Source organism: Zophobas morio, unplaced genomic scaffold, assembly GCF_036711695.1.
Source record: "Zophobas morio isolate AGI-343-1 ecotype UQ-CSIRO unplaced genomic scaffold, CSIRO_AGI_Zmor_V1 ptg000021l, whole genome shotgun sequence".
NCBI lineage: Eukaryota > Metazoa > Arthropoda > Insecta > Coleoptera > Tenebrionidae > Zophobas > Zophobas morio.
In genome coordinates, this window is record NW_026972126.1 from 7,406,491 (window position 1) to 7,420,807 (window position 14,317).

The 14,317-nt window shown below is 32.6% G+C and overlaps 2 protein-coding genes across 3 annotated transcripts in view; one reads left to right on the top strand and one right to left on the bottom strand.

Annotated features, from left to right (window-relative positions):
• LOC135133235 (ATP-dependent RNA helicase DDX42) overlaps positions 1-14,317 on the bottom strand; it is a 43,891-nt gene that overhangs the window by 22,832 nt on the left and 6,742 nt on the right. The gene's annotated exons all lie outside the window — the stretch shown is intronic.
• Positions 1-14,317, top strand: part of Apkc (atypical protein kinase C) — a 50,749-nt gene that overhangs the window by 19,874 nt on the left and 16,558 nt on the right. Inside the window, exon 2 of one of the 2 annotated variants that reach the window (XM_064061564.1) lies at positions 3,595-4,125. The exons of the other annotated variant lie outside the window; for it this stretch is intronic. Within the exon in view, the coding sequence (XP_063917634.1) occupies positions 3,636-4,125 (490 nt within the window). The 5' untranslated portion in view covers positions 3,595-3,635. The remainder of the gene's footprint in view (positions 1-3,594; positions 4,126-14,317) is intronic. 2 annotated transcript variants of the gene reach the window in all.

A 14,317-nucleotide genomic window follows, 5' to 3' on the forward strand; every position in this document is an offset into this window, starting at 1 on the left:
GCTTGATGATCACAGTGTTTCATGTTTTCTAAATGTGTGTAGTGCGTTGATTACACAGGTATTGGTTATCTCAAGATATTGTTGGTGGCACGTAAAGTGGAAAACATACAATATGTAGGATCAATATTACCTGGAAATTGTCAGCCGAACTGTGGAACCTCGCATCACGTCTCGGTGAATATTGTGAGTCAATAGTGAATGTATTTTATGCCCTGTCAAGCACAACCGAGACCCTTGCTGAGACGCTACTAGCAATTGCATTTGTATGTAATTTTAATTTTTTAAAGTAAAAGTTTTGTCATGGGGCTGTTTTCGTTTGGACTTTAGTTTCGGAGAAAATCTAATATCAAGAAAAAAGTTGACGAAAATCACACAATTTTGTGAAAATTGAAGTGTAGAAATTCGATAAAATGCTGCCAAAAACTTCTATTTGAAATATTCCATAAAATTACTAAAAGATATCTATAGTTAATTTCTGTTTTCTATAAATTTCGGGCAAATTTGCCTCATTTTCTTAAGTTAAAATAAACCAAGATCCAAATAAAATGCAATTTTATTTTTTGACAGCAAGTATTTGGGTACTTTAAAGTTGTCAAAAAATGACAAAGGCGTCCATACTTGCGAGGAGTCAATACGTTTGTCTCATATGGCGTTGTAAATACATATTTAGAATATAATATTTCCATTATTAACAGACTTATTGTTATGAAATTTTAAATATAACTTGTCCACAACCTTCTCTACATAACGCGAGGACACTTTTTTAATTTATTGTCACCTTTTTTTTAATATTTTAGTGAAATTTTTCATCACGTATCTTTAAAAATGTGTCATTTATGTATGGAAATTTCGGAACGCGGTTTTCACCACTATTTTCAGCTTACAAAACTACATATAAATCGTACCGAAAACATTGTCGACTTTTTTCGGAAATAAGATATGATAACAGAAAATTATATCGAAGAAAGAGTTGATTTTTACTATTACCTCATTTCCGACCAAAAAAAAAAAAACAGATTAATGTTTTCGATGCGATGTACTCACTAAGCGCGCGCTCCCCGATATTTCATTAATTATGAGAAATAGAAAAAAAAAAGTTTAAAACTAAAATTGTACAGTTCTTTGAGGACCATGTATTAAAAGTACATATTTTCAACTGTACTTAAAAGTATTTAAGGCGTAAAGCGTAAAGCACAACTTAGTTTTTTCAAATAAAATGCACATGGTATTCTTATACATTCTGATTGACCAATTCTTAAGCTTAATAGCCATAGTTTATTTTCGAAATTCCGATGCGATGTTGCTAAGTTTAATTTTTTTAATTTGATAACGGAATGGTTCACAAAAAAATTGCAATAGTTATTTGTAAAATCTGAATCACAATATTTTGTGGATAGATTAAATAAGGATGTTAACTTTATTCTGGTATAAATAAAATTGGGTTTTAGTGTGTAGTGTTTATGAAAAAAAAAAATAATTAAATTGTAACAATTTTCAAATATCGATATTTTAGTTTTTTGGAATAGAATTATTATTTTTTGTTCTTTTTTTTTGTTAAATATTTTCTATACTTCTATATCTTTTTATATAGTTGGAATAATGTGGCAACGCAGCATCGGAATTTCAAAATGAAACTAGGGTTATAAAACCTAGGTGGAGCCTAATATGTATATAAAAATTATGTAGGTATTCTATTTAAAAAATGTAAGTTATGTGCTATGCCTCGAAAACAAAGCACTCTGGATAGACGAAAATAATTTTATTGTATGTTATCCGAAAACTCGCACAATTTTAGTTCTGACTTTTTTTCTACTTCTAAAAATGAATGCGATATCGAAGACCGTGCGCTTAGTACTCACCCTGTATAGATTGCTTTGTAAGCTAAAAACAGTGGTGAAACCTGCGTTCCGAAATTTCCTTAAATAATTGAGATATGTATTTTTAAACATAAGTCCGTGATGAAAAATTTCACCGAAATTTTAAAAAGAAGGTGATAATAAACGGTGATAAACTCTTTATAAAAAACTGTAATATTTAAAATTTTATGGTAATAAGTCTGTTTATAATAGAAATATTACATTCTGAAAATGTATTAAAAATCCTAGGCCCCAAACCGGACTTAAATACTGTTTTAAAAATTCCACTCTTGTTCTGAGAAATTATAAAAATACAAAATGAGAGAATTCAAAAAACACGTAGAAATATTCGAATTTAATGAAAAAGTGGTCTTTGTACTACGAAAAATATCATTTTTTATCATGAATTATAACTGTTGATGGTTCAACAGGTGGTTACTACGTGTAAAAAAATCCATTTGTTAAAAAATATGACTGTAGCTGTAGAGTTTCGTTTGATTTTAGCATCATTTTTGATAAATTACACTTTTTCTTCTCTTAACTTATTAAATAGAAGTTAAAAAACAGCAATTAAGACCATTACGAAATTCGAAAACTACCAGGAAATTGATAAAATAGTCAACACGGAGCATCGTGACTTGAAAAAAGCAAACGTGTTTTGTCTTTGGTGTAATGTAACCTCGTCGTCTCGGTCAATAAACACATCGCCGTAGAACTGCGAGCGTCCGCCGGAAATAATTCAAATGGATTTTGTACGATAACCTCAAAACGCAAAACCGGTGTTTGCTCACAAGTTGATTATTAGTACAGTCAATCCAGCATGGGAGCTTGCATTTTGTGTAGGCAGCATTTTTTGTAGGTTTCGTAAAGATGGCCGCCGTGAGTGTAAACGTGTAAACTCAGTTTTCGGGACTGGGGAGTGTTGTCATTTGTCGCCATCTTGAAAATAAGGATGCGATTATTTTTTTGATTTATCTCCGTAAACGTGAGTTTGGCAAAAAATTATGCAGGACATTTTTGTAGAGAATATAATGGTTTGCAACTTTTGTTAATTTTGGCGTGATATTAGTAATAAATTTGAAAAACGAGGGACGAAAAACGACATAACGCTTGAAGAGAAGATATTTGTTATTGGAGTCCACACTTATGTTGTAAACCGGTTTAGGAGGGTGGCAGTGAAGAAAAAAGGTAAAGCCTTAAATTAATTATCAGTTAGGTAATGGGGGAAACGGAAGATTTATGGGAAATGGAAATGGAACATGAAACAACACAGCTACAACGGGCGAATTATGGTTAACTACATAAGAGCGAACAAAACACACACGTGAAAACAAGATTTAAGAGATCTTTCTTTGTTTTTCATCGAAAGAAGTGTTCAGCTCCACTTAATGCTACCTTCATTTTTGTTTCACTGTGTTTTATTTAATCGTGTTGTATTTATTATTATTATTAATGTTGCTGTAAAAAGTAAATATTACTATCTACAAAAATCCTGCTCAAATTTTTATCAGCCTTAAGGTTACGGTGTTAAACGAAAAAAAGTAGTTGCACCCTTAATTTTAAAAACATTCCCTTTCGTTTATAATATTGTAGTTTTTAATACCACGTAATCCCTGTACAGTCAACGATTGTGACAGCCCACCATTCGAGTAACAATCGCAGATGCGTTAAAAATTTCCACTTCACGACGCCTGCGAGTACGCCTTCGGGGCGGGCACTCTACTATAATAACTTTCAGAGGACGATGCCTCTTTAATTTCGGTTAAGCTACCTCCCACAATGGCCTGGGGTTACTGGAGCGCCACGACGGTATCGGACCGCGGCCGCAGCCCCCGACGGAACCAGAATGGCACGGTCAACCACCAGCAGAGCATGCCGGTGACCATCGAGGACCGGCCGTCGGTCTCGCAGACGTACGCCGGTGTCCCCGTCAACTCCAACAACAACAATACGTCTTCGTCGACAAACACCACGGTACAGAGTGAATTCGAGGAAGTGCCAACGTTCTCCAGACGGCCTTCCCTGGACCTGACGCTGGTCGGTCCCCAGGGAGCTCTAGCGGGTATTCTGTGTGCCGCGCACAGTAGCAAGCAGGGAGGGACGCTGTCGGCGGGTAACACTTTGACGAGGGTGGGCAGCAAGCACACGGCGGTGGAATATGCCGTGCCGCACCATCTCTATCACCATCATCCGACGTACATTGAGTACCATCACAAACAGTTGTCGTTTTCGGATGACGATAGTAGTTCTGAACCAGGATACGCCACAGGTTTGTATATTGGCTCGGGTGTGTGTTCGTTTGGCATTGACCAGTTATGACCACTGACCATTATTGCTGGGAGCGCTAAATGGGAACATGTGCGAAGCGCGTACATGCTTGACTTACGGGACTATGGGGAGCTGTAAATTGTTGATGAAAAAATATTAACAAATAGCGTGTCTAGACTGGGATGACGTTATTTTTGATGATATACAAGGTTGCTTTATGGATTAGTAGGGTGCTATTACGCAAGTCCTTTGTTTATCTGGTTGACCTGAGATGCAATAAATCTTAGAGGCGTTTTTATGACATTTGCACTTTCATCGACTATCGATCAACAACGCACCTACGTTTTATAGTGTGTGAATATTTACACTCAGTATAACGAGTCGTCTATGAAAATACGAATAACCTAAAAAACAGCAGCGATGTGACAACCCAAAATAATGTTAATGTAAAATTAATATTTACTTATAAAAACACTATGCCTAAAACATTATTATCATTATTAAAATTATTATTTTGAAATCCTTTACTTACTGAAACGATAGGTATTCAAGCAAAACTTTTATCATGACAAATATTAAGACTGCGTTGTATTAATTGATGAAAATAATGACAAAAATAGACAGCATTGATTGAAATTGATTTGTTGGCCATTACTCCCAGGAGTCTCAAATAGCTAGTGTGGTCAGCGGTCGTAATTTAGTTCTCGCCACCACCAAGCGTGATGTTGCCACCAGTCATTTTCTTTTCCTGATAGGAATCAATTTTGCACATCACAAGTGCATCTATGGGCTTAGAATGCTCAAAAAACAGATTGGAATATAGCTGAGTAAGTTTTAAATTTCAGCAAAAAAATTATTTCTAGATACAATTTGAAGGTTTTCGTAGTATTTTGTATCCCATTTGATGGAGGAATCGTTGAAAGTACAACAAAAATTGTTCAGTTACATTTCTCATGTTTTTGAATGAATATCTTAAAGCTACTGTAGCCAAAACTTGGAAACTACACCCAGTCGTCTCCTTTTCAAGAAAAGAATCAATTTTGCATAACAAGTGCATCGATGGGCAATTTCAACAAAAAGTTGATTTATAGCTAAATTTTGAACGTTTTCTTGGTATTTTTGGGCCCGTTGAGTGCAGGAATCTATAGAAAATACAAGAAAAATTTATTAAAAATTACGTTTCTGACGTTTTTGAACGAATTTCTTAAAACTACGCCAGCCAGAATAAGCAAACTATATCCAGTCGTCTCCTTTTCCCTACATTTTGAATATTTTCTTGACATGTCCGAGTTCCTGGATGCAGGAATTTCTATTATAATTTTTCCAGTATTAGAAAAATTATTAAAAGTTACGATTCATAAGATTCACGTCCATTACTATGAATGTAGATAAGATGTAATAAGCTAATGAGGAAGAAGGACAAAACACTATTCTGATTATTTAAACTAACGTTTCGAGAACTATATTTTCTCTTCTTCAGGGCTGTAATGTGTGAAATTTGTATCTAACATTTTATGAAAATTAAATCTTACATTTTCCACTTGACATTTGTTTCATTAACTAAAACAATTACGTTAAAACGGTTGAATGATGAAATGTCAAAATTGTCAGAAAAAAATAAAATTTGGGTTCTTGGTCATTGTTGTCAACACCGGATAAATTTACTAAATGATATAACCTCAATAAAACAAAAACCAAAAACCGTGAAATACTAACAACCCCCTGTCAATGTTAATCTCCAACTAACAATCCAAAATATAGCCTGTTGAGAACGCTGACGTCCTCTCTATGATTTAATGAGTTGTGTGTAAGTATATGAAACATTTCACTAATATTCGTTTTGTACTTTGCTTAAAAATTACATTTCTGTTGTTTTTGAACCAATTCAATGAAGCTACAACAGCTAGAACTTGGAAGCTATACCAAATCGTCTCCTTTTCCCAAAAGAGTCGATTTTTCATAACATAAGTGCATCTATACTAAACTCACTTGACATACACCTAGCAAAAACTTTTATGACTTAAGCGGCTTAAGCCAAACCATCCATATAGGTCAAACTGACTATTGTATAACTTAACTCAGTTGACATCTACCTAGTAAAACTTTACAGATCCATTATGGCAACAATGGACAGTAATAATCCTTGCGCTTCGGGTCCATAACTAAGATTACAATAGCCAGTTTGACTTCTAAGGGTGGTTTGGTTTAAGCCGTTTAAGTCAAAAGTTTTACAAGGTATATGTCAATTGATTTTGTCATTTGAAAAAAATAAGTTTTAGTTTTTTGTTTTAATTGTTTATTTTGTACGTAAAGTTCGAATCAGTTGTAATTTTTTGAAATAATTTCTGTCTTATGTTTTTAATAGTTGATTAAACTCTAAATTTTATTTTTGACAATACCGTGGGAGAAAAATCTAGGAAAGTTATTTTTTTCAAATTTCTACTAATAAAATGCTCATTTTGTATGTTAAATCTCGCTATTAAAACAATAGTTTAATCAAAAGGATGAATAAAATGTTTATAGCGACACTTTATTCACACTGTCATTGACAACACGAATAAAGTAAAAAAAAACTAAAAATTCGCACTACCACTGAAATATTCAACTAAAATTTGCAACGCTTGATAGTCCACCTCCTGTAAAACAATCCTAATGAAAGTACAGGCAGCGTAGGCAATTTATCTTCTTCAAATGTTCATCATATTAGTAATAGTACAATTAATATTTATGTATATAGATTACCTAAACAATAAATTTCTTGAAAAATTTTGCGAAATTGGAAAAAATCTTGTATGATACACGTGAATAACCGAATTTTATCCACTCAAAAATATTATCACACTCAGCTTCGCCTCGTGTGCTAAACTGTTTCTTCGTTGGATAAAATTCACTTTTATTCACTTATACCATAAATAGCTATTATTTATTTCCGATGTGATCAAATTTTGTATCGAATTGCGGAAATTTGTCAGATTTGCGAAAATACATCATATAAAATAAAATGAAAAAATTAAACTTAATTCAAAATGTTTTCACAAAAAAAAAATATTGTTTCGAATTTTTTCTGCTTGATATTCCATTTTGAGTGAAAATGGCTGTACCGTTGGTATTTCTTATTAAGTTTATCTAAAACTATTTTTAATGATGTTAAACAGGGCGTTTCTTTTATTTCATACAACCCCTGTAACTTTTTTATTCTTAAAGGTCAACTTGTAGTTCTTTGAGCAAATTTGTATCATTTTAAAAGATCTGTGTAATGGCAACCTCACATTTTTATTGTCACTTCCAGTAGAACCGGAAATGACGTCAACTTTATTTTTTTATGGAACACTAAGTATATTTTTTCATAAATGGAAAAACTGATTTTTCTAAAAAAAAAACAAACGCAACCATCAAAATCAATACCTAAAAAGTTATTCAATAAAATAGACGAAAAATTAATATTGATGACAATCTTATAGCTTGAAAAATTGACACTCATGTCATTTATTCGCATAAGTGATCTTTTAAAATCATACAAATTTACCTAAAGAACTCTATGTTTATCTTTAAAAATAAAAAAGTTACAAGGGTTGTATCAAATAAAAGAAACACGTGTTATATTATTAATTACAATGGAATGTTATTTGTGAAAAATTCATTGTTTGTCTTTTTTACTTCCAAAACCTAAGCTAAGGAATTATAGTAGGATTTATCCGAGGAATGGCTACTTTCATGTTTTCTCGACATTTCTTGTCACCTTCAATTTTTGCGTAGTAAACACCATTTCAATTTTATAAAAAAATACTCCTGTACTTGTATTTTATGGATCCGCCTTGTTTTTACTTATTATTATTTTTACTGTTTTATGTTGATTGGATCATTTTCAAATAAGAAAACTCACTAGAAAGTAGGTATAGCCTTGCGCTTTATCATATTTTTGAACAATTGTTTGACCGTTTATCCAATTTCACCGAAACTGATATTGGTATTATCGCAATTGAAGAAAGTTATTGAGAATCATCCCATTTCCTCGAAACTTTTAGTGCAACACTGATGTTTAGTACTTTATTGTTTGCAATTGCGTATGCAGGGTGATTAAAAAAAAACTGTTCATATTTTGGATCCTCCAAATATTTGTGTAACATTTTATCAATGCAGGTGCAATCGAGTCTTCGTTTCCTATCTTCGGTGGAGAAGTGCGAGCTGACACTCCGCGTCAGACCAAATATAAACAAGTCAACAGATTGTGTTTTCGTAAGATAATGCATTCGAATCAAAGGCAGTGGCGGAGTATGAATGAATAAAGTATGATACATTGATATACATATAAAATTTGTACTTCTCGAGCGTAAACTACTTTATTAAAATGTCCCATCATAGAAATCTGGTGAGAACGAGGGAAGTACTGTCTAAATTTTTCTCGATCTATTTAAATCAAATTCAAATCTGAAATACAAGGCTAAATATGACAATATTGTGTACCATGTTCCCAGATTATCGGGAAAATTAGGAAAGCCGTTTTTGATTTAACCAAGAGTATAAATTGCTATAATCAAGCAATATTTATTTGTACTATTTATTTATTAATTTTTGAGATGACGATGACGATGACCAAAGGGGACGATTAATCAAATTTGAATTGATGTTCTGGAATCATTTAACCAATGTTTGTGGCTTATCGAAATTTCAGAAAATTCGTTATGTCGATTCTAGGAAAAATTATAAGTATATATAATTTTGAAATGATTTTACATCAGATTTTTGAGAAACCGACCAATTTTGGTTAGCATTTGACCGTCTGATGTGTACTTAATTTTTACAGTCGCATAATTTCGAAAATTATCTATCCATATAAAATCCCCAAAAGGCAGGCAGAAGGAAATGGGCGACCGACATTTTCTTATTCTATAAGCTGTGAAACGTCTCGAAAACATGAAATAAATCATTCGTCAATATAACCCTATTCTCTACTTACTAGCTGCTATAATATATGAGGTGTCATATTTTATAAATATTTTTTTCTTAATTAAGAACTCCATTAATGTTCTTATTTCTAACAAAATGTAGCTTAAAATAAAATTAGAAAATGCGCCACTATGATATGCTTTGTTTTTCATTTTCACGTAAAAATATTTGTTTGACTAGTAAATCACAATGCTATTTGAGCGCACGCAAATTTTTTGCGAGGCGGTAGTCGAGACTGCCAAGATGTTCCCAACATTTATCAACTTAGTTCAGTTCAACAACTTTTTTGTGAGCAGAGAGCCGAGTAGTTGCACCACAATCGTAGTAATAATTAATTTCAGGTAATTACACCACTGCGAAAGACTTTGCTTCATAAACTATGCCAGTGGGAAATCTTGAAACGGGCTACTCTAAACAACAGCAAACTCAGATGTTGGTGTTCATGAACTGCGTACATAAAAGCACCCCTAAAAATGAAAATTACACGCCAATTCGTTGCGTATTATTTTCAAAATGACCAGCTTTCATATGCAAACATTCGTACTTGACATGTTCGTCGCGCGAATCGGACAACAAACAAACATCGTTATTTTTTACAAATGAAAATGAAAAAGTTTTGTAACGAAAAATTTTTTAGAATCACAAGCTCATACGCATTGTATGGTGATTATTAAATAAGCGTTGCGGGTATTATTACGGGCACGAACGATTTAGTGTTATTAGTAATTATTACACCGCAGTTTACAACCCAGGGGTAATTTTCTTACACTTATTATAAAATAGCATGGCAGCCGATTGCCTCTTGTAGTACTTAAGTTTAATTAGATTTTTATGTAAAATTTTTATGAAGTGTAATAATTAGCACTTGTGAGTTAAGTGCTGTTCCCAATCTTTTTCTCATTCTATGAAGACAAATGACGCTCGATTTTGAAAACGTGGAATTGGAAACTGAATTTACTAATTAAAACTAATCACTCACAACAGAAGCAAATAACTCATATACGAAAGACTTAATTAAACGAATTCCTAAAAAACTAACATGTGACTGGAGTGTAATATCTGATCAAAGATATGCAGCATTTGGCAATATAACCTACATATTTTATGCTAGCGTGTCTAGAAAAAAACCTCAATTTATCAGATACTTCTGATGAAATTGGTTCTGCTACATATCACACAGTTCCAGAAAAAAGATCAAAAAGAAACGGAAAAGAGCGATATGAATAATATATTGCCGAGTACTTTACAGTAATGAACAAAGTCTGAGATTGGTGTTTTTCTAAAGCAGCGTTTCCCAACCTGTTGGGACTTATTATTTTTGTGCCCCCGTAAAGGGGCCACTTTAGGACACACTTCTAAAAATAAAATGCTCTTTATTAGTGAAAAAGGAATTTTTAGTTCGTTCTAACTCTTTAACAACTGTTTTTTAAGTACAAGCGACGGGATCTCAATCACAAGCAACTTCCGGCCCAAATCATTCGGTTTAGATCGATTGTACCTGTCTCCAAGGAATCTAATATTGGATTGGATTTTAAATTTTCAGACAAAATTTTAGGTTGAGGCAAATTACCCAAGTGTTGTGTTTGGAGTTTTAGAGTATGTAGTAGGGAAAAGTTGAGATTAAGTTTATACTTTTACAGTATGAGTTGTAGAATTTGACTTTCATTTTATATTGCAGAAGTAGTTCACTCTACAATTTTATGACTGTGGATAATACCATATTGGTTACTAGGATTATTAAAGGATTTCCTTTATGGCTACACAAATGTCAAGTTAAACTTACTAGGCTAGATGAACTTTCCTGGCCTCTGAAGCATAATCAATTTTGTTACTAAAGCGTATCTGTCGGTGGCAATTTATCCCAACTGCTGAACCTTTGTAGATTTGTAAGAACAGAGTTCCATACCAATTTTATCAATCTAAAATTGTAAGTGAACGAGATTAGTTAATAAAGCAAAATAGAATACTGTCTTAATCGAACCCATTGTCGAATAATTTATTTCAACAATTCTTTTAACTCATCGTTATTATTTACATATACAGTACTAAAACGAGGACACTATTCATTCATTTAATAAAGCTAACTTTTGTGAATAGATATTGTTTTCACACGTGTATGAAACTTTGAAGGGCTGTCTATTTATATCGTGTTGTATTTTGCCAGTGCTCGCTCATACATATATATGATAATTGATAATGATAACCATAGGTTCATACATAGTTGGAAATATAAAATTATTACCATTAAACATAATAGCATTGTTGCGGTAACCACTTAAAAGAGATATTTACACATTATTAGTACCTACACAAATTAGATTATTTCAGTTTATTCCCAGTATTTCAAGAGCTACCCTTACCATTTAAACCGCCACCCAACTTGCCAAAAGCAATTAACCAAATTTTCTCCTAAATCACTAATTGTAAGAAGCTCTATAGAAATAAATTTTTTGTCATATCATCGCCCTTCCAAATTGCGCATTATCAAAAGCCTCGATCGTACAATGTAATTAGCAAGGGCTTCTAATGACGCTATTAATAATCTAGAAAATGTCTAACGGATATGGAGACCTGACTAAAACCCGATGCGGTAAATTTTTAATTGGATTAAACGGGTCCCGTTTTACATGGATGCTACAAAGGATTACTCGTGTGTGTTTTTTCCATGTTTCGATTTTTGACGAGTATTTTTCCACAGTTCGTGGATCCCTAGATTTAATTTCAGATTAGACGGCACCGAGACGCCGGAATTATTGCGATTAAAGGTCCAAATTAGATAGTAAAATGAAATGTTGGAGCGATTATAGGCACTATAACGAGTTATGAGCGTCTCTCCCATTTCAACACTAATTTCCGTTTTTTCAGTATCGTACCTGCCTCCATTGTAGATATTAACGTTATTCATAACATTAACTCTTTTATGCAAAAAACGACCACAAAAGAATTTTTTTGTATAGCCTGAAGTGGGCTCCGAACAATGTACGATCAGATAGTTAAATATTCGTTGCTCATTTTTAAAAGTATTATACCTTTGTTAAAGTTGTTGTTAGATATAAAAGTAAAATCTTAAAACCGAAGACAATTTATTTTAACACAAACAGTGGGACTATAGCATTTATGTTTCTTTTTATTTTTTTTTTAATTTTCGAAGATCTGAAAAATGTCATGAAAGTTTATATATGTATTTATTTTTGTAGAACGTTTTCATGTCTAAAGTTATTTATTTGCCACTTAACGTTAATAATAAATACAAATGCAAATTGCATACAACGCAAACGGCGATTTTTCGTCATGTATAGTATAATATTTTTTCTATAACCGTTATGAAATATAAAAAAACTTTATTATTGGTGCAAACACCTAATTTTATGTATTTTTTTTGACGTTTCACAACGGGTAGAATACGAAAATCTCGGTGTCTTGGTTCCGTTTACTTGCTCATCTAAGACAGATATATTATGATAAACGTCATATTATAAATCAAAATTAAAATATTTATGGTTTTATACTCCTCAGCAATTGACAACTTCATGTAGAAAAAATTAATTTTTAACATATTTATATTTTATATGGCGAACATTAAGTACATATTACGAGTGTTTTTGACTTCCCGAGCGTAACCCAAGGAAGTATAGTAATCGAGTCCATCGGACGAATGGTCACTTTTATATTTTCTCAACGTTTCATGACCCCTCCAGTACGAAAAAAGTAGTCTCCCGTTTCCGTCCGTCTGTCTGTCTATCTGTCTGTCGGGTGTCTGTATCCATTTTTAATAAACACGTAATCTCCGAAACTGCTGGACGGATTGTTGTCAAATTTTATATGTAGGTATGTTAGAAATATCATGTAGATGGTTAAATGCTAGCCAAAATTTTGCTAATCATCCCCACCAATAATTTGATGACGTCATTTCAAAGAATTCTGTGTTTATTTGATTTAACTGTTATACAACAAAATACTCCTATACATGTAGTGTACGAATCCGCTTTGAGTTTTTCCCTAATCGTCCAAATTTTCGGAAAAACATAATCACGGTATAATAACTGTTTACCATTAGCGTAAGACATCCCGTTCGTGGTCCAGTTGATTCGACCAATTTTTTTCATTTATGATCTAGTTATCCAATAACTTGTTGACAGAATAAAAGTTATAAAATTGTAATGGATTTAGCATCTAATTAACGTTTTTCCCTAAATGTGCATTATTGTGATGAATTCGCACATTTCACAGCATAACCTAAATATGAGTTGTCTGTGGCTGAACTTATTTTTTAGAATTATTGTAGAGCTTATTCTTTATCATACTTTAATCACACATACAGCGCCACTGTCTATGATTCGAACACAGTATGTTACAAAATCACACTTATTTATATATGCCCTGAAGTGCACTTGTTCTTCCGCATCGGACAGGGGCGACTCATGACTTGACAAATTGATTAATTGTAATATTAAGAATTTTGGAAAAGATTTGTCTTAATTTCCACTGTTTCATCATTCATTTCAGTTCCTTTACAATGTTTCGACGGTAAAATGTCAATATCAAGTTTTCCATAAATTTTGTTAAAAAAATAGTTATTGCGACTAAATTCGCGTAATTTACATAAAGTTGTTTGCAACAAATTCCTAGCTCTGAGAATATCTGTGAACAAACTTACTTTGCAGATCATAAAAACCAGTATCAGTCTGTTGAAAAATTATTGTGAAAGTTTCTACTTTGTTATTATACTCACTTAAGCTTAAATAGACAAAAATTCCCATTTAAACATGTTCCGATCAACATTATTTCAGCAAGGACACGTATGTCAATTGCAATACGTGAATTATAATACTAATAATAAAACCATTCTTGAGATTTTATCAGTAAAAAAATAGTCACAATTTAAAATTAAAAAGAAGCCACCCCCAATTGAAAATTTGGACGTGTAGGGGAAAAACTCAAAACGGATTCGTACACCACAAATATAGGAGTTTATTACTGTCTAACACTTCAATCATTTTAATATAGAATCTTGAGATGACGTCATCACATTTTTAGATGGGGATGATTAGCCCAATTTTGGGTAGCGTTTTACCTCAGTAAAAATATTTACTTTACCATCTACATGATAATCCGAATATACAAAAAAAAAAATGACATCAGTTGATCTGCTTATTAAAAATTGACAGAGACGACAAGGAAACAGAAACGGGAGACCACTTTTTTCCTATTCTAAAGGTCATGACATGTCGAAAAAACATGAAATT